Here is a 26,567-nt window from a genome sequence, read left to right as displayed (position 1 = left end):
TTGATAACTTTAGGCCTGTAACTAATAAATGCAGATTACAAAATTTTGGCCAAGGTGTTAGCAAAGAGGTTGGCGCTTGTCGTTAACAGACTGGTGGGTGATGTGCAGACAACTTTCACCTCATGCAATACATCATAGAGATGGTTGGTAAAGAACGTGGGTGGGGCCCTGATCAATTTGGATCAATCGAAAGCTTTTGATAGGGTCGACCATCAGTACTTGGAGGCTGTTCTTAAGGTGGCTGGTTTCGGTCTCATTTTCAGAGGCTGGATCATTGCAACGTACAGCAAAATCTGTTTGGTGGTCAAAGTAAATGGCCACCTGTCGGATCATGTAGTATCATATGTTTGGTCCATCAAAGATGCTGACTCTCACCCCTTCTCTATATGCTGGCACTCAAGCCATTACTATGGCAGCTGGATATTTTGAGAGGCATTCCGTGTGAAGTAGGATGTGGAAGGTTCGTGTTGGCATATGCTGATGATGTCACTGTGATAGTGTCAGACATCTCAGTTATTGAGCTTGTCGGCACTACCCTAAAGGAATATGAAGTGGTGACAGGCGCAATGCTTAACTAAGAGAATTCAGTGGGTCTACAGCTTGGTACCTGGAGAGGCAGGTCCTTGCTGACTGACAACATTGTGGGGTGCTGTATGGAAGGACTGGTTAAGTTGCTTGGGGTCTGGTTTGGTCCAGACCTCCAAGTAGACAAGAACTGGAGTGAGGTGATAGACAGGGTAGCCAGTCTTACTCAGAAATGGGCCAAGAGGAAGCTGTCCTTGAAAGGTCAGGTAGAGGTGGCAAATGGAGGTGGTATATGATGTACATCATATACTCTCACCTGACTGTCATCCCTTGACCTGCTTCATGGCTGAATGGGCTGGTGTACTTGTTCTTCTACTTCCTGTGGAAGAGACAGGTACCACTTGTCAGATGGTCCATTTGCTGTCAGTACCCATTGCATGGAGGACTGAGCATACCGTGGCTGATGATGCACAGACATGCACTGAGGCTGTGACATCTCCAGCAATACCTTAATGGTGAGCAGGTGTGGCCACCGTTTATTGGATGTGTTTTGCCACAGTTTGTCTCCTTGATGGGGCCACAGTCCTGAATCAGGAGTAGACTGAGGCAAAGTGCTTAGCATCTAGAGTGTTTCCAAGCACTCACAGTCCTCAGCTAGTTGGGTAATCCCCTATAAAACTCCAAGGTGGAACTTCCACCTTGGAGTTCTATAAGGGATTAGTGGAGGGCAAGAGTGATGATGTTCTTGGAGAGGTTCTGGATGTCGGGGGGGGGGGGATCAACTGGCTCGTCTCTTCTGGAGGACTTTCAGGCCAGGGCCCATGGATAACTTCCAGAAATCCCTGGCCTGGTAGTGCTACTAGGGGGGGGCGGGGGACTCTGCCAGTTTGTGATAAGCTCTACAAGCATGGGTGTGCAGTCAGACGGGCTTGCCTGAAATGCATGCTCTCATACAGTGTCCATGCATTGCTAACTTGTAGAGCTTTGTCAAACAGCTATTGTCATGTGTAGGACGGATCTGGCAATCGTCTGAGTCCATTGTGAAGATCGGTCTGCCTCCTTCCTTTGGCCAGGAAGGACAGGCAGTTTTTCTTTGTCTGGTGACTATGGCAAAAGAGGTTGTGTGGTGGACATGATTGAAAGGGTTGAAGATGAGTACTTTCTTCTTCGGCCAAGGCCTCATTAACGTTTTCAGGTTTCACCTGAAAAGGAAAGTGAGGCTGGAGAGGGAGGTGCTGTCATCCAGTAAGTTTGTTGAAAAGTGTGTGAATGTAGCAAGAATGGCCTGTGTGAATGGGCCTACTCTAAGTATGTGCCTGTAGGCTGGATAGAATGAGGAGGAGAGGGGTGCCTAACTGAGGTGCCTTTGGTGTTAGGGGATTCAAAGAGTATGAGGTTCCTTTGGTCACCTCTCAGTAGAACTAATGGGGAAGTATATTGTTGGTTTAATCCCCTTGTTAATTGTTGTGGTTTTCTTTTTGCTGTTTACATGTTTAACCCTGCTGTCCCTTGTCTGTGTATTGTCCTTTGTGTTTTTGTTTAGCCCTCATGGATATATTGTCTGTGTGTTCTTGAACTGGAACATGGAACAATTATTTTGTCATATACAGACAATGTAACCATGAGGATAACAGAAACAATTGGAATCGAGGTGATTGGGACCACCCTTAGGGAGTATGAAAAGGTAAAAGAAGCACTCATTAACCTGACCAAATCAACAGGCTTGCAGCCTGGCATTGGATAGTTTAGGCCAATATCAGGTATTACAGATCTGGCTGTCATGTTAAAAGACTAGGAGTTTGATTCAGATCAGACAACCTGCAGATAGGCACTGGAATGAAGCTATGAATAAGGATGGCAAGTGTAACAGAATCAATATTAAAACTCCAAATGCTTGATCTACTTCCTATAAACCTTGCTATCTTTATCAGCTTGTATTGATATTTTTTCTACTTCACAAACAAGAGTGTTATTTTATTTTGTATTTTCTAATCAGAAGTATCAATATGACTTTCACTACTTTATTAACTGTAATTCATTCTCTTAGCTTCTAAAATGTAAAGAAATAATGAGAAGTTATTTGATACTTGCACGTTAGTTTTCAATTGAAACACATCAACAGAGAAGACTATATTTTAACACTTAGCCAACTGGCTCAGGGGCAAGCTGCCTACAACATATCAAGTATGAACAACATCAGTAGCATTCATTGTTAGTGACCACAAAAGTGTTTCCAAGTACTTTTGGACCAGTTAGTCTATTTCTCATATGCAAATATTATGGTCAGTCACCTTACTGTTGTCACAAGCACCTAACACATTTTGACACATACTTTTACTGCCAACAGTTTAACTCTAGCTTTCTCATACACATGATTAAGCATGCTCATACACCTGAATTGATAGGTATTCAGAAGAAACTCATGTTATATAATATTTTGAAACAGATATTTTTAATGTAACACAGAATTGTCAAAGGTTTCTTTCATACTGAACTTTGTTTCTATTATTCTCTTCACAACAAAATTGGTGACTTAACCAAAAGTTAATAAACCTCTGAATATTACACATGCATTTACACTAACCTTACCCTGAAGTGAATTGAAAGGAGCTGATTGGTGAGAGCAGTACAAGTCATATACAGGGATGTTGTCAGTAAGGTGAGGGTTGGCAACGAGTATAGCAATGGATTCAGGGTACAAGTAGGTGTTCACCAAAGATCAGTCCTCAGCCCCCTCTTGTTCATCATAGTCCTCCAGGTAATAACAGAAGAATTTAAGACAGGCCACCCCTGGGAGTTCCTCTCTGCTAATGACCTTGTTCTTATAACTGAATCACTATAAGAACTAGAGAAGAAATTTCAGGTGTAGAAGCAAGGTCTAGGATTGAAGGGCTTTAAAGTTAACCTAGCATAAACCAAAGTCTTAGTAAGTAGGAAGGCAGACAAATCACAAATCACAAATCTCTTCAGGTAGATGGCCCTGCTCAGTTTGTAGAAACTCTATAAGATGTACTGAGTGCAAGCTATGGACACTTAAGAAGTGCAGCAATATCAGAAGAAGTTTAACTTGGAAAATAGTTTTTGTGTGTGGAAAATGCACAGGTTCTATAAACATTAAAAATGTACAGAAAATAGACTCCATCAAATGCCAGTGAGGTAAGCTAGAGGTAGTTGATAGCTTTTGTTACCAAGGTGACCAAGTCAGTAGTGGAGGTGGATGCTCTGAAAGCATAGCGGCAAGAATAAGAATAGGCTGGGCAAAGTTCAGAAAGCTCCTCCCTCAGATTGAAAGGCAGATTGTATGATGTCTGTATGTGAACTGCTATGCTACATGGCAGTGAAACATGAGCTGTGACCACTGAGGGCATGTGTAGGCTTGTAAGAAATGAAGCTAGCTTGCTTCGCTGGATGTGCAATATCAGTGTGCATGTATGACGGAATGTAAGTGTCTTGAGAGAAAACTTGAGTATAAGAGGCATCAGATGTGATGTGCAAGAGAGATGACTGTGCTGATATGGTCATGTAATGTGTATGGATGAAGGCGGCTGTGTAAAGAAGTGCCGATCCCTAACTGTGAAGGGAATCTGTGGAAGAGGTAGACCCAGGAAGACATGGACAAGGTAGTGAATCATGATCTTTGAACGTTGGGCCTCATGAAGGCAATGACAAGTGACCAAACCTTTAGTGATATTCCATGCTTGAAAAGACCTGTCTAGTCAAGTGAAATCATAGCTATAGCTGATTCTGGTGTAATGTAACTGGCACTTGTGCCAGTGGCACATAAAAAGCACCTTTTGAGTGTTGGGCCTCACGGAGGCAATGACAAATAACTGAGACCTTTGGCAATATGCCATGCTTGAGCCATGTGAAATCATAGTTGTGGCAGATGCTAGTATCACACAACTGGCACTCGTGCCAGTTACATGTAAAAGCACCCATTACACTCTTGGAGTGGCTGGTGTTAGGAAGGGCATCAAGCTGTAGAAACCATACCAAATCAGACTGGAGTCTGGTGCAGTCCTTCAGCTTACCAGCCCTAGTCAAACTGCCCAACCCCTGCCAGTATGGACGATCGATGTTAAATGATAATGATGATATATACATATATACAAACAAAGCATATATTTTGGTCAAAACCAATGCCAAAATTAATAATCTACCACTTGCTTTCCTTTCCTTTCCTCGGTCAAGAAGCTCACCGCAGTAATTCAGTTATTGAATCATTCTCCCATAACCATCTATGAGAAACCTATGATTTCACTTCTAGTTTTTGTAAAATATTCTAATGGATTTTTGTCACTGCTGACCTGCCAAAATCAATTCTAAGAGCAAACTTTATATCACACTGACTAAAAACACGGTGAAAATGATTGCCAAGCTTGTGATTCAACATTGGATTGCATGAAATGATATGCTTATGATAATCATGAGACACAGGATGTTAGAATGAATCCAGTCTCTTTGAAAAAGAAAAAAACAGCAGCCATAAACACACTTTAGTTTTATTAAATAATTCATACACAGGTAAGATATTATCAAAATTAATCATCCATGACAATATTCTGAAATTTCATTATATATATCATCTCTATAAAAATTTGACTAAGTTAATTGCATAATAATTTCAATCAATGAGGCTATGTAATTACAAAAGAAAGTAATTTTTATTCTGCCTTAACCATTCAAGTATTAGTGGCACCCTGACAGTGCCCCAGCATGGCCACAGCTCAAGAGCTGAAACTAGATAAAATGAAAAAAAAATGAAAATGATAAAGAATGTGTAGCGAAGCTTCTCTCTCAGTTATATATATGTAAATGCGGACATAGCAGATAACATCTAGCTTTTGGCCACATCTTTGGACCCTGTTGTGTCCACCACTCTGATTGGTTGGTAGTGGCACACTTTTGTCTCTAGTTCTATTTCGCGCCAGGGTGCAAACCAACCAATCATAGCCTTCTGATTAGGTCACGTGGAACGATTTTCTGAACCCCTGCTTGAACCAATTTTTTTCTCTTAAATAGGTAGCTAGTCTGTGCTAAAGTTTGTCTTCGGCCTTAGAGCTTTTGAGGTCTAGCCGCTGACCACAGAGCACCAGCCAGTTCCAGCGACAACACTTCAACACCTTACTGCAAACTCCATCTTTAGCGCCACCATCAGCTTCTTCGTCGACAGCGTCTACACTGACGTCTCTACATACACATCTCCAACAGCACCTGCATAACTTTCTCTCAACACTGTTTGTGTGAATTGTTTCACCACGGATAACAGTGAGACCCTCTGTACCAAGTAACTGGTCACAGCATCGTAGCCTCTACTTCTTGGGTGACAGTATATTTTCTCCAGGCTCTGCTATTCGGCCACAACTTCTTGTACAGCACTTCAACCTACTGTGTACCTTAGATACGAACTGGTATTTCTTATCCTTGTGTCTGGACTTTCTCCTAACGTCCTTATTATAGACTGTTTTCTATGCTCTGTATCTCTTGCATTCACATACATATTTGTATACACACACTCTTTGTTTACATGATGGCCTGTCTTATATTGTGTTTTATTATGTCGCATTCACTCACACACAGACATTCTAGTTGACTACCAATAAAACCTTATTTTTATACATTTGTACCCGGTTGAGTCTATCTCTTTTCTTGTTGGCATTTACCTCATTCCATCTTTTGTTTGTTTTTATATATTTGTGCCAACCGTACGATGCGCTAAAGGAGCTGTTCCTTCGTCACCATCTCTTGGTCGCACGGTTGCTACAAATGTATCTTATTAATGCAATTTTAATTGTAAATAAAGAAGACTTTTTTCTAAAATTTTTCTATTTTATTTATTAAAGGCATCTATCAGTTGCTTTTCCTTGTCAATTTTCTGTACTTCTTAGTTATGGCATACTTCATTTTTTTTGCTTTCATTGACTGAAATTTTTTTTTATACTTTATCCTTTTTTCAGATCTTCCTCCAAATGTTTCTATTCTTTCTCCCTCTTAACCAATGGACTTTCTATTCCCCATCAATGTGACCCACATGCATGACCACCACACTTCTCTTTTTCCAATGACATACTCAGGATTCCTCCCCATCCTAATATATTGTTTCATTCCTGTTCCCTTTCCCTCACATCATCTATCTGTACTCTTCCTTATAATGTTGAATAGCCCTAGGCACACCCTTTTACACAACCCATCCTATCATCTTTTCAGTTTTATCCATGCCTTTTACATCATCATCATTGTCATCCTGAGGTTGTCTTTCATGGAAAAGGGGAGACAATTTCAAACAATTGAGAATTAATCTTTCAATGAAAATTTACATGTTTAGTGGAAGGGAAGTCCATTCTTTGTTTTAGGCAATGGAAAACTAAAGAAATGTAATTTTTGTTTTTCAATATTTTGATTAATCTATGGTGATGAACTGACAGAATTGTTAACATGCTGAGCTAGTGGCATTCTGTCTGTCTTTATGTTCAGAGTTTAAATTCCGTCAAGGTTGACTTTGCCTTTCATCCTTTCAGTGCCAGAAAATAAGTGCCACTTGAGCATAGAGGTCAATGTAATCAATTTACCCACTTCCCTGAACTCGCTGGACTTGTGCCAAAATTTGAAACCAATATTTCAATTAACTGAGAATTGAAAGATTTATTCTTAATTTCTTGAAATTATCTTTCCTTTGCTTTCAGAATCAATAACTTGTTTTCTCCATTTCTTTCTACAACTAAAAAACGAATTTTAATTCATAAAGATTTTTTTTATATGACATTCTCTACACCACTGCTAAAATTATTTAACCAATTCAATGCCATTTGCATTATATTTTTTTAGCACATAGAAATTTAGTTTTGTATGTTCACAGCCATTTCTGCAAAAAAGAAAAACACTACAAAAAGCTATATAAAAAGAACAATGCAAAATATTATCTTGTATATGACATTGTTTTTTCTGTTGATATTTTCATTTTTATTTAAATATATTTTGGATTTTCACATATTTTGGTGATGTTTTTCTTTTTATTAAGTTTCCATTTTCCAGATTGGGTCTATTGTAAGATTTATAAAAAGAAAAGGATAAAAAATTAAACTTTGATTTCTGTATCTTTGTGAATTGCATGCTTGTGGTAGGATGATAACAAATACCTGTTATACAGTGAGGTCCATTCAGCTGCAAAGGAGTATCCTTCATCATTCACAATAGATCTTATTCCAAGTCAAAAGAAATCATTGTTAGGATCGTTGTTGCAGTTGTGTTATTTTTCAGTGTTGTAATTATTTAAATTTCCTTATTGTTGTTATTTTTTTGTTGTAATGTTGTCATGTACTAATGTTGCAATCATCTAAATTTTTTCAAAGTATCAAATATAAATTGAAAATTTCAATCACAGAAAGGACGGTTTGTGTTTTAAGACTGCTAGATACCTATACTGGTTCTGCGGCATATATTCATACATCAGTTGAATGATTTTTCATTGAAAGTTTTCTTCACCCTCCAAAAAGAGTTTCACAGATTAGTCTGAAACCACTCAATTATTATCTTCACCATTAGTTTTATGCTTCACTTTCCTAGAAAAAGAGTTAATTTTATAAACTTGAATTGCAAGAACAGTGTTTGTGTGTATAACAAGAAGCAAAAGGACAGAATGAAGCGTTGGACCTTACCTTGCCGACCGCAGCGGGGTACACGATCGCTCTTAATCAGAACACGTATTTCTCGTAACGTCGCTGTTTTCTCACTGGCCCCACGTGCTAGCCTTCGACCGCGTGTCGCCGACTTCCGATCTGACCCTTCCGGTCTGGCTTCACCTCTGTTTGCCTCACCCCTCTCCACCACAACACATAGCTCGTCACAGCCCATAACACCACACGCCCCCCATAATCAGCCAACCAGGGAGGAGGGTACCGATCCCTCTGTGGTCGCTGTGCAACCCCGGGACTGGCCTGAGTTCCTGGCGCACTGCCTTCATCATCTTGCCTACTGCTGCTGTCTTCATCATCCTGCCCACTGCAGCTGGTTCCATCCTCTGAAGCACTGACAATCTTCCGCACATCCAAAACATGGCGTGGCATACCATCGACTGAGACGTTGTTCTTTGAATTGATGGAGGTTATAGTTCCTTTCCCCCATTGTGATGTGCACCGTGCATTTGGGGGTTTTACCCAAACTTCTTCCCCGATCTGCACGAAGGTGTGCTCTTCTTCTCCCCGGAGTCGCATTGATGCAATACACGGGTGCCTCCACTCGTACCCGAATATTGCCCTGTGTGGCACCGACTCCTCAGCCTGTCCTGACCTGGGCGACATATTGTACCAAAATACGGCCTCGATTGGCGAAATGTGGCCCCTCTCTGCCATGGTCTTGATGGTACGATGATGCCTTTCCACCACTCCATTTCCACTTGGCCGGTATGCCGCCCTGAAGAAGCGGCTGACCTGCCACCCGTCAAGCATTTCTTTCAGCACCTCCGAGCGAAATGCAGTGCCATTATCCAGCAGCAGCTCATCCACCGGGCCTCGTTCCAGGAATATCCCATTTAACAGTCCTGCGATTTCCTCTGCAGTCCCTGTCTTCATCTCCCTCCATATGGCCATCCGCCCCGGTCCGCAGTCAACCATTGAGAGGTACGTCCCCTGCCAGTAGTGTGTTACGTCCACTGCCAGTCGTTTCCAGTTGTGGTCCACTGGAATACTTCCCGCCTCATGTACGCCCCGAGCAGGGTCAATAGACTGGCACCCGTCACAGCTGCTAACCACTCTCTGCACGCTCCGCCTCGTTACCTCGGAGTCAACTTTCCTGGCGAGGAACAACGTCCTGTCCACTCCCATGTGATGCATGGTATGCAGTCGCCTCAACTCCGAGTCACTCAAACAGCATACTGCAGCCACAGCCCGCTCCGCATCCTCTGGCACCTGCAACCAAGCCCGCTTTACCCTGGTTAGGACGTCTGCCCTGTTCTTTTCGGAAGGCACAAAGATTACGCTCAGCTCCAGATCGAACTCAGGGGTTAGCTCCCGCAATATTCCCAATCGGCGCTTTACCAGCATCTCCGTAGCCCCTTTGGTTCGCACCCTCCGCTCATCGGTGAGGACTGTCGTCACCCAACCAAGCACAGTGGCCGAATCGGTTCTAATCTCGATGGTGCACAGCCCCCACTTCAAGGCCAGGTTCACCCCCTTCAGCACGGCATCCAACTCCGCCACGTTGATATGGTTGCAGTCATCCATCTTCCTGAGCCAGGCTGCATCTTCCACCACGGTGCCTCCCATTTCCAAGACGACCCCTATTGCGATGCTACTGGCGTCACACCAAACGATCCCACTCTTTGATTTGGGAACATACCAACTGCCCCTCACTGGATCCTCTGCTCTCACTCTGACCAAGACTTCCTGCATCATGTCGGTCGTTTTCTCCCCAACTCCGTCATTCCACTTTGCTCCTTCGGCTCGTCTCTTGATGAAGCTACATGCTGTCCGAAGCCATCCTGCAACCGGGTAATGTCCCACCAGCTTCTCGCACACCGAGAACAGTTCCCGCCTACTCACGCTGGTGCCCAGTTCAGGGATCTCGTTTCCTCTCCGGAACATCAGCTCACCCGATCTGTCTTTTTGTAGCTTCAGCCCCAGCGCAGCTCCCCCCACCATCGACTCAGGCGGCTTCGCAATCAGCCCGAACTTCTCCAGGTGTCTCACTACCTCGGTGGCTGGCACTACAGTCTCGTCAACCAAAATGTCGTCGATGTAGGAACTGGTGGCCTTCCTTATCCTCTCCTCTTTCCCTAGGACGGACTTGAGCACCATCGCCATAATTTTCGGAGCGGAATTCAGCCCGAAACCCAGCCTGGTTAAACAGTACGTCCGGCCCTTGTACCGCACCAGCTGGTATCGCCACAGCTTGTCACTCACATGGAGCTGCAAATATGCCGACTTCAAGTCGACGATCGTCGCTGCCTCGGTCGACTGTCTCCACACACGTAACGTCTCACCGCAAACGTCCGTTGCCTCGCCTCACGTGTGGCACGATATATGGTCGTTCAGCTCACTAAAGTCCAGCACCGGTCTGACTTTTCCTTTCGTCGGCTGCACCACCGCCATCAGAGGCAGCACTCCACTTACCACCTCCTCTTACCACGGGACAAGGACTCCTTCCTTGATCCATCTCTCTACCTCCTCGTCGAACTCGACGCCGGCGTGACCTTTCAACGTATGCTGGTAGCAGCTCACCCTGTTCTTTAGTAGTGGGGGCTCGTCCTTCCATCGCCACTCTATCGTCCACTTCCGACCATCAAACGCCGCCTGAAAATCTTTGTCTTCGATGGTGCAAGCGGCGCTGTCCTCGACGGGCCTCTGCTCTCTCTGGCGGTCCCGACTCACGGCGCACGATGCCCCCACGCTTCCGAACGTGACCTCATCTCCTGCAATCCTAACGCCACCAAGACGGTTGATGGCGTCCATCCCCAACACGACGTCAATCTCATCCACCAAGCGGCCAACTACAATTGCTTACAGCGTTAGCTTTGCTCTCTGCACCTCAATCTGCACGTCAGTAATGCCTTCACAGCGTACCTCTCTTCCGTCGACTGCCCTCACACTGCTTTCTCCACTCCACGTCTCTACCACTCCCGGAGTCATTAGGGTCGTTGTACAGCCCGTGTCCACAAGGGCACGCGACATCTTCCCATCCACTAGCACATCAACAACGGGTAGAAAAATTTGCGCCGTTAATGATCTGAAAGGGAGACCGCTGGCGCAGTAGTCTCCCTTAGACCGTTTCCCTGCAGACATTCGCTGGCTATATGCCCCGTTTCACGAAAACGGTAGCAGATGACCTCAGGCTTAGGTAACTTACAGTCTCGCACCATGTGCGGGCCCTGACACCGGAAACACTGTCCTTTGAACGGTCGCACACGTCCCTTGTTCGACCCCTCTCCGCCACTCCTTGGCCGGCCACCTTTTGCTGTCGCCGCTGCTACCAGCGGTGACGACCTACGACAGGAAACTAGCATACGAGCTCTCGATATTATATCCGCCATGGGCATGGTACTCACGTCCGGCAGTTTCTGCAATTCGACCGACATGTGGTCAGGAAACCCAGACACAAACGCCAACTTAACCGTTTGATCCAGCGATTCTCCCTCGTACCCCGCCAGTCTAGCCAACCTCCTAAGTTCGTTGGCAAACACGTCAACCTGTTCGCCGGTCCACTTCGCTCTCCCCAGGCGAGCGTACGCCTCGAACATTCCTTCTGCGAAGGCCTCCATCAAGCGGATTTCTATTTTCTCCGCGCTAACTTGGTCCCTCTCTTCCATCTCTAAAAATAGCGCCAACGCCGGACCATCTAAGTAGAGCGGTAGAAAACTTGCCAAGTCGCATATCCCTTGGAGCTTCGCGACCAGCTTCATCTTCTTTAGCCATGCGACTACGTCCGTGTCGCCGCAAAACGGCTTAATTATATCACTAGCAATCCGGACTACACTCATAATCTTTTTTTTTCTTTCTTATGGGCCGAAATAGCTTGTGGTGTGATGGAGGAAGAAGACAACAAGAAGCAAAAGGACAGAACGAAGCGTTGGACCTTACCTTGCCGACCGCAGCGGGGTACACGATCGCTCCTAATCAAAACACGTCTTTCTCGTAACGTCGCTGTTTTCTCACTGGCCCCACGTGCTAGCCTTCGACCGCGTGTCGCCGACTTCCGATCTGACACTTCCGATCTGACACTTCCGATCTGACCCTTCCGGTCTGGCCCTTCCGGTCTGGCCCTTCCGGTCTGGCTTCACCTCTGTTTGCCTCACCCCTCTCCACCGCAACACATAGCTCGTCACAGCCCATAACACCACAGTTAAGAAATAATATGTTTGGAATGACAGTGCTCTACTTATACCCCACTGACACTGAGAAGAAAGAGGCTTGGAAAAATTACGCCAAGAGATTGCTGAATGTGAAATATGTTTGGGAGAAAGATATTCTTCATATGCCTTTCTTCCAGTTGATCCAACAGAGAGACCTGCTTTTGAAGTTGACAGTTACATGGTTGAATGGTCATTAAGAATATGAATGCAGAGAAAGCTACTGAACCAAGGGAGATTCTGAAATATTAAACAATATTGAGATTGAGCTAATTATTCACTTTTATTATAACCAGGAAGCACTGTACTACGGCCAGGTAGTACAGATTCATGTCACACCTGCTGAATGATATATCTGGAGTAGCCAAGTATCTCCTCTATAGCAAGACACCTATTTTCATCCCTTTATTATACTTTAACCTCTCAACTGGCACAAAGCCACCTCCCTCAATATTACTACCCCTCCCAGTTAGGGATCTTTGTTTTGCAAGTTATTTGGTGACCTCTCTGGTGTCATATAAAAAGCACCCAGTACACTCTGTGAAGTGGTTGACTTTAGGAAAGGCATGTATCTGTAGAAACAATGGAGCCTAGTGCAGTTCTATGGCTTGCCAGGTCCTGTCAAACCATCCAACCCATGCCAACATGGATAACTGACATTAAATAATGATGGTAATGATGATGATTTATAATATGGATTTTATCTCTTACAGAATGAGAAAAACAACAAAACTTACTGTCCTATATTTTCTCCCTCTTCAAATGTGTCTGGTAAATTACACCCTTTAGTCTCAGGAAGAAATAAAGATAATAGACCAGCTATTATAGCAAAAATTCCAAAGAGAATAACGGGTAAACCAATGCCAAATTTAGATTCCATTTCTTTTCCCTGTAATTAGATGAAAAAAAACAAATGCTTCACTAAATGCTTGCTCATGAATGTTTTTCCTATATATCCACTGTATTTTACATTCATACATTCTTTAAACCTGTATTCTCATTCACTCTTAATTTAATACTCAAATTCAATTCATGTCTGAAATTTAAATTAAATTCTGTTTAATTAATGATCGAAATGTTCACACTAATTCATTTTTTAATTAATGATCAAAATGTTCACACTAATTCATTTTTGCAAGATATCAATTAATATTTATCAATCCAGTTAATTCAATCAATGCATAATAGACAGATCATTATTAGTATTCTGAATTTCAGTTGTTCAATGAATTAGTAAAATCATTCTTCAAAGAATGTCCTCTTTAATCATTCCTCGCTGATACCTGGTCAGTATTCGAATATCCATCAAAATTCATAGATTTCCTGACATTACTCACAAAAGACTACACAAGAAATTTATCTAGATATTTATTATAATTCTAAGTTTATATCCAGCCATGCTCCATTTATCTTTCTGATTATGATGCTTCTATTTAGATTTCAGTACATTAAAACAAGTCGATGAAGACATATACTAGGTTGCTGAAGTCAATAAACTGACTGTTGAAAGATCAGGAATTGAAACCCTGTTTTTGCATCTTGAATCAAATCGTATTATATTCTTAGAAGAAAAATACTTTACAGTTTCCATTCAAAGTAAAAGAGTTGATACACACATAGATTATTCATCCATTAACACAATTTCTTATCATTCAGAGTCTTATTTCCATCATAATTTTGGAAAAAACCAATGTGACAATATTTTTAGAATCTCATCAAAATAATGATTTTTAACATTGACACATTTAGGGTTAAGTTGATTATATCAATCTCTGTACTTGTCTACTATTTTATTTTAATGACCTTAGAGGGATGAAAAGCAAAACTGAACTTGACAAGTGTTCAACTCATAGCATAAAGGATCATAATTAAATAACAAAAGGTATTTTATCCAACTATCTATCAATTCTGCAAAATTACCTCTCACTAAATCATGGTTTCAAATGTTGGTAGAAGGCCAGCAGTTTTAGGGAAGGGGTAGGTTGATTACATCAACCCCATTGCTTAACTGGTACTTGTTTTATTGACCCCAAAAGCATGAAAGGCATTGAACTTAGAACATAACCAGCTGGAAGAAATGCTGCTAAGCATTTTATGTGGTGTGCTAACAATTCTGACACCTTACCTCATTAAAATAAGGAAACTGAAAATGTTGGAGAAATTTAGAAAAGGTATCAATAACTCACTGATAAAAATGTATAATTATATTAATATAATTATTATTACAATTATATAACTAATATTGTAATTATATAATTAATATATTTCATAACTCAATAGTAAAAAAAAAATATCTTACAGCAACAAGAATGTAAGGAGCTGCCATGCTACCAATTCTTCCAAAGCAAGAACTCAAACCAAGTATAGTGTTACGTATAACAGTGGGAAAGAGTTCTGTTGTGTAATTGTAAATTATAGCAAATGCTGCTGAAGCTGCAAATTTTCCAGCCAATAAAAGAAGAGTTGAAAGCCAAACTATATCTGAAATAAAAGATGCTGATCATTATAAGATTTAATTGATAAAATGTGCTTTTATTAAAACATTTTGCAGAGGTAAAAAACTGCAAAAAATACACATCCAACCATCTATATTTTCTTTTCATATGTATGTTTCTTCTATTTATTAATTGTTGTAATGTGGTGTATGCGTGCGAGTAGATGTAATCGCCTTACCTCGGTTTTCCTTTCGTCGACTGCGAGTCTGTCTTGCGGTATCCAATCCTTGAAGCTTGCCCCGACCCAAAGAACACTAGGAATAGCAGCTGCTTCTCCCAAACCTAGACCGTCGCTTAACACGTCTTGTCCTGACCACAACCCCGTTCGAAAAGGGCACGAATCCCGATCAAGGCTCCCTCTGCCTTTTTTCCCCTTCCGGTCAACTCGCCCTTCCGGTCAGCCTCCCCAGACACTGACGTCATACTACACGCCACCCTGATCTTACAAATCACGTTCACCCCTACTCCAATTCGAAGTCCGCCATCCAACCGGGCGGGCGCCTTACACGTCGAGATCTTCTCAAGCCAGGTGGCTCGTTTCCATCACGCTCTTCATCCGACGAAGTGGCTATCCTGCGCAGGTCCAGCACGTGACGCGGCATTCCATCCACAGATACATTGTTTCTGGAATTGACCGCTGTCACTGTTCCCCTGCCCCATTGTGATGTGCAGCGTGCCTTCGGCGGCTTGACCCAAATTTCCTCCCCTACTTTCACGCCGGCGGGTCCCTTCTCTTCCTTGCAGAACTCCGGCGTCTTACTGGGATGCCTCCATTCATATTTAAACACCGCTCTGTGCGGCACAGACTCTTCCGCTTGTCCGGATCAGGGAGACATGTTGTACCAGTAGACCGCTTCCAGGGGCGAAATGTGCCCCCTTTCAGCCATGGCCTTGATCGTCCGATGGTGCCTCTCAACGATTCCGTTGCCACTCGGCCTATACGCCGCTCTAAATAATCGTCGTACCTTCCACCGGTCAAGCATCTCTCCCAACGCTTCCGAATGAAACGCCGCCCCGTTGTCCATTAGCAGTTCTTCCACGGGACCCCTCTCCAAGAATATCCCGTTCAGAATGCGGGCAATCTCATCGGCAATGCCTGTCCTCAGCTCCCTCCAAATGGCCAGCCGGCCCGGCCCGCAGTCGACCATGCTGAGATACATTTCCTGACGGTAGTGCGTCACATCCACAGCCAGTCTCCTCCAGTTGCGCTCTACTGAGAGGTACCCCTGCTCATGCCCACCCGGGGCGGGGTCAATGGACTGGCATCTGTCACATTTCGCGACCACTTTCTTGACGTTTCTCCTAGTGACGTCAGCATCAACCATTTTCGCCAGATACACGGTCCTATCCACCCCCAAGTGGTGCATAGCATGTAGCTCCTTCAGTTCGGAGTCACCCAGCCGACACGCTGCCGCTATCCTTTTCCTTGCTTCCTCCGGTTCCTTCAGCCACGCCCTTTTCACCCTGGTCAGTGCGTCCGCCATGTTTCTTTCCGAAGGCACGAAAACCACGTTCAGCCTCAGTCTGAACTCGGCGATCAGCTCTCCCAGAACTCCTAGGCGGCGTTTCACCAACATCTCCGCGGCACCTTTCGTCCGGACTCTCTTCTCGCTGGTAATTACTGTTCCTACCCAGCCGACCAGGGTGGCCGAATCCGTCCGGATCTCGATCGAGCGCAGCCCCCATCTCAGGGCCAAGTTCACCCCTTTCAGCACCGCATCTAGTTCGGCGACATTGATGTGCTTGAAGTCGTCCGCTTTCCATAGCCAGGCCGCATCCTCCACCTCAGCACCTTCGATCTCCAACACAACCCCTATCGCTATACTGCTAGCATCACACCAAACTCAGCTCTGGGATCTCGTTTCCTCTCCGGAACACCAGCTCGCCCGATCTGTCTTTTTGTAGCTTCAGCCCCAGCGCAGCTCCCCCCATCATCGACTCAGGCGGCTTCGCAATCAGCCCGAACCTCTCCAGGTGTCTCACTACCTCGGTGGCTGGCACTACAGTCTCGTCAACCAAAATGTCGTCGATGTAGGAACTGGAGGCCTTCCTTATCCTCTCCTCTTTCCCTAGGATGGACTTGAGCACCATCGCCATAATTTTCGGAGCGGAATTCAGCCCGAAACCCAGCCTGGTTAAACAGTACGTCCGGCCCTTGTACCGCACCAGCTGGTATCGCCACAGCTTGTCACTCACACGGAGCTGCAAATATGCCGACTTCAAGTCGACGATCATCGCTGCCTTGGTCGACTGTCTCCACACACGTAACGTCTCACCGCAAACGTCCGTTGCCTCGCCTCCCGTGTGGCACGATATATGGTCGTTCAGCTCCCTAAAGTCCAGCACCGGTCTGACTTTTCCTTTCGTCGGCTGCACCACCGCCATCAGAGGCAACACTCCACTCACCACCTCCTCTTTCCACGGGACAAGGACTCCTTGTCCCATCCCATTTCTTCGCCACCCTTGGCGTCACGAGGGTAGTCGTGCAACCCGTGTCCACGAGGACCTTGAACTTCTTCCCCTCGACCTCGACTTCGACCACGGGCAGCGCCTCCACAAGCGCCTCTACTTGGTTGCGGGGAAAGTTTGAGAGGCAGCAACTTCCCCACGGTCATTTCCCTGGTCGCAATCACGGGCGATGTGCCCAGTCTTCCTGCATCGATAGCAGACGGGCCCCGATTCGGCGCATTCCCTCGCCATGTGCGGCCCCTGACATTTGAAACACCGGCCCGAGAACGGCCGCTGTCGTTGCTCGGTAGGCTTCCTCACGCCTTTCTCAGGCTGTCGTCTGTCGGAATGCGCCTCCGTCGCCGCCATCGCTATCGGCTTCCGTCCGACGTGCTGTGTCAACACGCGAGCTTGTGCTACTAGCTCGCTGAGTGCCATCTTTCTCCCGCCAGGCAACTGCTGTAATCGGATCCCTACGTCGTCGGGAAATCCATTCACAAACGCCAGCCGCGCCGCTCTGTCCAGGCCTTCTCCCGTAAACCCAGCCAGCGTGGCCAGTCTACGCACTTCCGCCGCGTACTCATCCACCTGTTCTCCCCCCCCCCATCTAATAGTTCCTAGTTTAACGAAGGCAGCGTAATCGCTCTCCGTATACGCTTCCCTCAACCTCCGTTCGATGTTCTCCGCATTTAGCCTCTCTTCGTCGTCCATTTCTAAATACAGGGTCAGGGCGCTCCCTTCCAAGTATAGTGCCATGAGACTCGCCACATCACTTATTCCTTGTAGCTTGGCAACGAGCCTAATTTTTCACATCCAAGCCATCACATCTCCTTCGCCATTAAAAGGCCTGATCACATCGCTGGCGATTCTAACCTTGGCTGCCATCGCGCCGAATTTCTACACGTGGGGCCGAAATAGCGTGTGGTGTATGCGTGCGAGTAGATGTAATCGCCTTACCTCGGTTTTCCTTTCGTCGACTGCGAGTCTGTCTTGCGGTATCCAATCCTTGAAGCTTGCCCCGACCCAAAGAACACCAGGAATAGCAGCTGCTTCTCCCAAACCTAGACCGTCGCTTAACACGTCTTGTCCTGACCACAACCCTGTTCGAAAAGGGCACGAATCCCGATCGAGGCTCCCTCTGCCCTTTTTCCCCTTCCGGTCAACTCGCCCTTCTGGTCAGCCTCCCCAGACACTGACGTCATACCACATGTAAATCTTCCACTGAGGAGGGATTGGATTTCCAACAAAGATACAAGGCTCCATCTTTGGGATGTAGCTAACACAGGCCTCTACCACCTTCATTTCTGTTTCTGTGGAAGTTCCCAGTTGTTGTCAGGGTTTTGCAGGTTTTGATATCTATGGAGTGGATTTCCTCTACAGACCAATCAAGTATCTCGCATTGTGGGATATTGTTTTGTTGTAAGAGAAGAGTTCCAACTGCCATATTTTCCTAAGTCTGGTGTAATATTCTCGGGTCACTCTATCTTTATTCACAGTGCCTTCATATGATACATTTTTGTCTATGCCTAGGTACTTTTAACATTCTTTGTGTGAAATAGGGAGATAGAGTGACTGTCGATGCATAGGTTTTGGGTTTAAGGGACTGACTTTCCTCGTTCTATAACCAAATATGAACATTTCTTTTGGCCAAATTCCATGCCTATATCAGCTGAAAATGTTGTTATTAATTCCAGTTGTTTTTTGGCATTGCTAACACTTTTAGTATAAATTTTCAGGTTGTCTACAAAGAAATTATGAGTTACATTGATATTTCTAGCAGTTGAAGATTGTAGCATGTAACCATTTGTTTTCTGCAGTAGGAACGATAATGGATTCAGTGCCAAAATGAAAAGAAGTACAGAAAGGCTATCTCCCTGGAATATTCCCTTTGAAATCCCTATACTCATCATCATCATCATCATCATCATCATTGTTTAACATCTATTTCCATGCTGGCATGGGTTGGATGGTTTAACTGAGGTCTGGAGAGCCAGCAGCTGCACCAGGCTCCAATCTGATCTGGCAATGTTTCTACAGCTGGATACTCTTCTTAATGCCAACCACTTCAAGAGTGTCTAAGGTAGAGTTGGTGAGGTGTAAACTCATTTTTCTCCTTACAGTGGGTGCTTTTTATGTGCCACCAGCACAGGAGCCAGTCAGGCAGGCCTGGCATCAATCACGTTCAGATGGTGCTTTTTATGTACCACCGGCATGGGAGCCAGTCAGGGAGTACTGGCATTGGCCATATTCTGATGGTGCCTTTTACGTGCCACCGGCACAGGAATCAGTCAGGTGGTACTGGCATCGGCAATGTCCTGATGGTGCTTTTTATGTATCACTGGCATGGGAGCCAGTCAGGTGGACCTGATATCAACCATGTTCGGATGGTGTATTTTACATGCCACCGGCATGGGAGCCAGTTAGGGGGCACTGGCCACAGCTATGGTATTGGTTTTACTTGACTCAACAGGTCTTCTCAAGCATATCATATCGCCCAATGCATCAAGAGTACTCTTAACTGGACCGGACATGCATGGCAGCAATCTCACTTTGGTTGTCAAGTCTTCTCAATCACAGCATATCTCCAAAGGTCTCGGTCTCTTGTCATTGCCTCTGTGAGGCCCCAATGTCCAAAGATCATGCTTAACCACCTCATCTCATGTCTTCCTGGGTCTGCCGCTTCCACAGGTTCCTTCCACAGTTAGGGAGTAGCACTTCCTCACACACCAGTCCTCATCCATATGTAACAAATGACCATACCAGCACAGTCGTCTCTCTTGCACACTACATTTAATGCTTCTTATGCACAACTTTTATCTCAGAGTGCTTACAGTTGTCGCATATGCACACTGACATTACACATCCAGTGGATCATGCTAACTTCATTTCTTTCAAGCCTACATATGTCCTCAGCAGTCATGGCCCATGTTTCACTACCGTGTAGCATGGCAGTTCGAACACATGCATCATACAGTCTACCTTTCATCCTGAGCGAAAGGCTCTTAGTTGCCTGCAGAGGTAGGAGCTCCCTGAACTTTGCCCAGGCTATTCTTATTCTAGCTGTTACACTCTCAAAACAACCGCCCCACTACAGACTTGGTCGCCTAGGTAGACGAAGCTATCAACTACTTCTAGTTTCTCTCCCTGGCATGTGATGGAATCTGTACACATCTTTAGTGTTTATTGCCCCTGTGCATCATCCACACACAAAAACTATTTTCCTGGTTAACCTTCCTTTGATATTGCTGCGCTTTTTATGTGTCCATAGCTTACACAAGGTGCATTGTATGGAGTTTCTACCCAAACCTTTTCTACAGAGCGAGTAGAGCCATCTACCTGAAGGGGTGTGTGATTTGACAGCCTTCCTACTTACTAAGACTTTGGTTTTTGCTAGGTTAACCCTAAGGCCCTTCAATTCTAGACCTTGCTTTCACACTCTGAATTTCGTCTCTAGTTCTGGTAGTGATTTAGCTATTAGAGCAAGCTCCTCAGCATAGAGGAGCTCCCAGGGGCTGCCTGCCTTGAATTCCTTTGTTGTTGCCTGGTGGACTATAATAAATAAGAGGAGGCTGAGAGCTGATCCTTGGTGAACCTCTACTTCTACTTGGAATACTTCACTATACTTGTTACCAACCCTCACCTTACTGACAGTATCCCAGTACAGGGCTTGTACAGCTCTTACCAACCACTCGTCTATCCCCTGTTTCCACATTGACCACCAAATAAGGGATTGAGGGACCCTGTCAAAGGCTTTCTCCAAGTCAACAAAAGCCAAATACAGAAGTTTATCTTTGGCTAGGTATTTCTCTTGCAGTTGTCTTACCAGAAATATAGCATCAGTGGTGCTTCTGCCTGGCACAAAACCAAACTGCATCTCATCTAGGATAACTCTCTCCCTAATTAGTTGGGTTATAACCCTCTCTGTAACTTTCATCATCTGGTCCAATAATTTAATACCCCTGTAGTTATTTCTATCTAAAGCATCACCTTTATCCTTGCAGCAGTTGACTATGGTGCTGCTACACCAGTCATTGGGTATGACTCCTTCATGAACTACCTGATTTACGATGCAGGTGATAAGACCATAACCCACACTGCCCGATATTTTAAGCCCATAACCCACACCACCCGATATTTTAAGCCCAGCAGTAATTAAGGTAGTAGGTGCTTTTGCCAGATGTAGGCACTTCAACAGCCATGAATGTGGGATAGAGTCGAATGCCTTCCTATAGTCAAACCATACTCTCACAAGGTTTCTATGCTGTTTTCTTACTTCAGACAGTACAGCTTTGTTTATTAAAAGTTGTTTGGCACATCCTCACACTACCTTCTTTCCACCAGCCTGTCACAATGTTGTTTGACTCACAATGGTCCTGGAGTAATTGGTTGAGGTAGCTTGCATACAGTTTGTACATAATGTTTAGGCAAGCAATGAGCCTGTAGTTTCCTGCCATCTCGGTGATTTCATTTTTGGCAACACGATTTGTTCTTGCTGTAGCAAGCCAATTTAGTATCTAACCTTCCATAGTCCTTTTGAACATACATATCAATTGGTTTCTATAAATTGTCAGCTTCTTATACCAATATCCAATTATTAGGTCCCTTACAGGTGCCTTCCCATTCTGCAGTTTGCCTACTGCTATAGCAAAGGTTTCTGCATCAATTTTGTATGTTTTACTGTTAGTGTTTGTACACTATTCTCTCTCAATTGTATTTAACCATGATGCATTCATGTTGATATCTCTCTTTTCGTTCTGAATTTTTGACCAGAATGATTGTAGAACTTCTTGGGAGGTAACTTCCTTAATGGTAATGTTTTCCTTCCTCATCTCTCTGTATAATGCTTGTGGGTTGGAAGCAAACTTGTGATTGATACTGGCTTCAAAAATTTGCATGTGATATCAGAGTTTCTCACTTATCGTACTTGGGTTCATGTTTTAAAGTGATTAGCTTTCCCTCAAGAGCTCAGTGTGTGAAGAGTTGCCATAAAGTTTTGTTAATTTTTGTCTAAGGTAGAGTTGGTGAGGTGTAAACTCATTTTTCTCCTTACATTTTATTGTTGTAGTTAACCAACCAATATGGCAGCGCACATTGTTGATGTTTTCTTCAAGTTTTAGTTTCCATTTAGGTTGTTTCCACTCAGTAGTTTCGTTACTTTGTTCACTGTCGATTTCTCTTAGGTGTTCTTTAAAAGTAATAGTGGCTGTGCATGTAAGAATATTTATATTCCAGTAATTAACATCACATGATTCTATGTGATCTTCAGCGACATTGTTGATAATTTTAAACAGATCAGTCAGATTTTTTCTCACTCTTGTTGGGAATGGTCTATTGCTCAACGAAAGCTTTGAGAAAATATCAAAATTTTTGGCAAATTGTAATTTTAAAATGTTTTTGAATTGGATGTATTACACATTCTTCACAACTGAGTCAACTAAATTTGGAGCCACACCTGAATTTAGCAATGGTGGAAGTGGTGGTTTGTTTACATTATTTTTTACACCGCTTCTGGCAGATTTTGGCCCATTCTCAGTGCTTTAAGAGGGTTGCAGACCAGCTGATTTGTTTTGTTTTAACAAAAAATGCTTGTTGTTGGAGCTATTTTGCTGTGAAGGTATTTAAGTTGGGATGAGCTTCATCTCAGTTTTGCTTTCACCACTTCATGTAACTGATTGAAGGGTCATCTTGGGCTTTTTCATAACATCAAAATAAATCTTGGTTTAGTTGTTGAGTCCAAGTAAAATGAGAAGAGTACTTATGTCTTCTTAAATAGCTTACTGGTGAAGTAGTTCTGTTTTCATCGGTGGTGAGGCTAGTTTCATCTGTTAGTCTCAGCCATAATCATGTTAGTGAAATTCCATGTGGTGTAGATGTATATTTTAAAATCTGTTCGGGATAACGCTATGTTGGTGAGTAAAAGGTGTTTCTTTTATTGGAGAAATAAAGCAGTTACCAATTTAGGCTGGAGAAGTTGGCATATTTCTAGAGGAGGGTGTTCAAAACAGACTTTTTAAACAGTCCTCTTCACCAGCACATCTGATGTTGATGGCACCATATGTATGTATGTATGGATCTTCTATTTTTTAATTATCATAAATCTTCCACTGAGGAGGGAGCCAGTTTCCAACAAAGATACAAGGCTCCATCTTTGGGATGTAGTTAACACAGACACATTCACATTTGGAACTTGAGAAAAATCTTGCATGTTTTTACTGTTCCACTCATAGATTGCACTTATAATGTATGAATTAGCCAGTCGATTTCTCTTTCTGAAAATCCCAGTTTATCCAGATTCTCCTTTAAGCATTTACTAACAAAACCTAGTGCTCCAATTATTATTGGTATGAATACGAATTCATAGTCTAGATATAGAAGCTTGAGATTTCGAAGCAATTGTCCATAGATATCCTCTTTTTTCTTTGATTTTCGATGAGATGTTTATATTTGCAGGGCAGCTCACCTCTATAATGGTACATACCTTTGCCCCTCGTGTCCCAAACAACAATATCCAGCCTGTTATGTTTACATTTGACAGAAGTTTTGATGGGAATACCAGTGTTCCTTGAGCTGGTGTTTATGAATGTATTCCATAACAGAGGGATTTTCTAAGCTAATTTTAAGACAGCTGCTAATCACATGCACGATGTCTTCCACAGAAACATGACATAACCTACATATGCGGTTGCACTTTGGGATTACAAGAGTGTCATTGTCTCTCTTGTTCACAAGGTACTTTCTGGCAATCTCCTGTTCATGAGCTGCAAATGCATAGCTTTCAAAGTGTGATGTGATGTAGTGGTCTTGTGTCCAAGAGAAGCTGCACTTCATGTCAATTCTACTGTCTTCTTCAAGCTTCCGGGCAACATACCCACGCATAATCTTTTTTTGCATGCTGAGTGTTTTCTATCCAGGTCTTCTCTGAGGTAAGAGAGTCCAGCTATTTTGGGGCTGTATAGGAGATCATCAGGAAGGGAGTACTTCTTGAGGAGCTCACTACCAACTCGTACAATGTTGCTCACTTCACTTTTCAACACTGCATTTATATACTTATTTTTGCTGCTGTTGTTTAGCAGGGGCTGCCTGAGTGATACAATATGGCATTCAAAGGCTGTCTGCACTGATTCCAGGCCTCTACCACCTTCATTTCTTCTTAGATAGAGCCTGTCAACATCACTGTTTCTGTGGAAGTTCCCAGAAACAAGATGGATGAACCTATGGTAGTACTAGCATAGCTAGAGTGTGTACTGCCTGGGGCAGCCCTTCCATTTGCTGGCCCCGGACCCCACAAAAACACATATTGCTTACAGCTGACCCAGAAATGGTGCCCCTTTAAAAGTGCCACCTGGGGTGGACTGCCCCTACCACCCCACTCCTAGCTACGCTCGTGTATAGTAGGTTCAATGACTATCTAAAAATAGCATGGACCATCAGAAATCTAGGTTGGTGTCTGGCATGCTGGAAGACCACTAGGAGTGAAGCACTCAGCTTTTTCTAAAGCATGTCTCTAGGGGACAGTTACTCTGATAAAAACGAGATATGCAGGGAATGATACAGGATATCTTGCGTGTTATGCAAGCCTTATTGGAATTTTAGGTTGCACAATTGCCAGTGAAGCAATATTCTAATGCCTGGTTGAGCAGAAGGGTGCCATAGCAAGCATGGAAGCTGCAGTTGCAAACCTGAGTGAAGCCAAGCATGGGTGCAAAAACCTCATACACAGGTATTGCCAGCATTTTGCATCAATGGTCACTGATGGTCTTCCTCAGTTATGAGTGGCTAGCTGTCATCATTATGATGTATGTACATATGTATGTATATAAAAACTAATGTTAAATAATGATAATGATGATATACATGTATATGTGTGTGTGTGTGTGTGCGTGCGCGCGTGCGTGTACATACATACATACATACATACATGCATACATGTCATCATAGTATTATCTACCAATGAGACATGATGTTGTAGCTAGGACACTGCATAATGCGATCTGTCAGAAGGATAACGATAAGGCCAAATAAATAAGAACCTACAGTATAGTAGAAGCTATAGCCACTCATAACAAAAAGGAGTACTGGCAGAATGTACCACTGAAAACCTCAATAAAATGTAAACATAATAGACCTAACATAGTAATTTGGGATAGAGAAGAGAAACTGTACAGTTGTGGAAATCAGCTGCTCAGCAGATATTAATATAAAGCTAAAGATCAGCAAAAAAGAAAATACCTACGCTGAACTTTAAGGACTCTATAGCTACTTTGTCCAGATTACAAGTTCAGGTTTATAACTGTAATTATTGGGGCCCTGAGATATGTAACACACTGCTTAAATATCAATCTCAAGAAATTAGGCTTCTCAAAAACCAGAAAAGAGAAAGCTGATTTGAAGACTACAGATCCAAGCCATCACTGGAACTGTAAAAATCTGTAAAACTTTCCAAAAGTTTATCATTTAAGTTTATATGAGGATGTCTAGACATGCAACTATATGCATGAGAATACATACATAAAACAAAATATACACATCTGCACATAAACATACATACAAGCATAAATTAACAAAATAAGGAAAATATTTCCAATTCACTTGTACAGTTGAATGTATAAGCTAGTAAATGACTTTCTAACAGGTTTGAATATGCTCAAGCATATTTGAACTGGTAACAAATTTATATTTATACATATCACTACTTGCTCTTTGATTTCACACATACACACACACACACACACACACAAATATATATATATATATATATATATATATATATATATATATATATTACAATTAAAAGGGTAAAGGTTTATCAATTTATTAATTTATTAATAAATCAACAATTAATAATTTTTACCAAGCCCTTCGGTATGTAAACACCATTATCGGTGGAGAACTTATTTAAAAGTTCTTATACATTTATAAACATAATTAAGGGATCAGCAAACATTTGCTTCACCACATACCGAAGTTCAGAAATAGCAGCTAAAAAAGCTGAGACTCCAACAGAATAGCATTACTTGTAACTTCGGTATGTGGTGAAGCAAATGTTTGCTGATCCCTTAATTATGTTTATAATATATATATATATATATATATATATATATATATATATATATATATATATATATATATATATATATAGGATCAGGTTTCACTTGTGGGGTGGTAAATATTTTGTAAAGGACTTCTTTGTATCCTGGTGTGAAATGATTTTTTCCACAAGTATTTTTCGAGTGCATTCAATGTATCTAACCTCTAAACCC

At 43.2% G+C, this 26,567-nt stretch overlaps 2 protein-coding genes across 3 annotated transcripts in view; both read right to left on the bottom strand.

The window, feature by feature from the left end:
- Positions 1-7,446: 7,446 nt before the first annotated feature.
- Positions 7,447-26,567, bottom strand: part of LOC106880427 (organic cation transporter protein) — a 63,262-nt gene continuing 44,141 nt past the window's right edge. Inside the window, exons 8-10 of one of the 2 annotated variants that reach the window (XM_052971171.2) lie at positions 14,664-14,845; positions 13,102-13,253; positions 7,447-8,084 (exon numbers count right to left, since the gene is read on the bottom strand). In XM_052971171.2, the coding sequence (XP_052827131.1) occupies positions 8,045-8,084; positions 13,102-13,253; positions 14,664-14,845 (374 nt within the window). In that variant the 3' untranslated portion in view covers positions 7,447-8,044. Of the gene's footprint in view, positions 8,085-8,180; positions 11,096-13,101; positions 13,254-14,663; positions 14,846-26,567 lie in introns of those variants that run through there. The other variant, XR_016243408.1, reaches the window with a different exon arrangement.
- On the bottom strand, positions 11,237-11,995 carry LOC149133707 (uncharacterized). The gene has a single exon (XM_089358615.1). The coding sequence runs from the start codon at positions 11,993-11,995 to the stop codon at positions 11,237-11,239; it is 759 nt and encodes a 252-aa protein (XP_089214741.1).

The sequence above is a fragment of the Octopus bimaculoides genome, chromosome 10, assembly GCF_046866305.1.
Source record: "Octopus bimaculoides isolate indiv1 chromosome 10, ASM4686630v1, whole genome shotgun sequence".
In the NCBI taxonomy this organism is placed as follows: Eukaryota; Metazoa; Mollusca; class Cephalopoda; order Octopoda; family Octopodidae; genus Octopus; species Octopus bimaculoides.
Note: the sequence above shows the minus strand (reverse complement) of the source record. Positions and strands in the feature narration are given on the sequence as shown.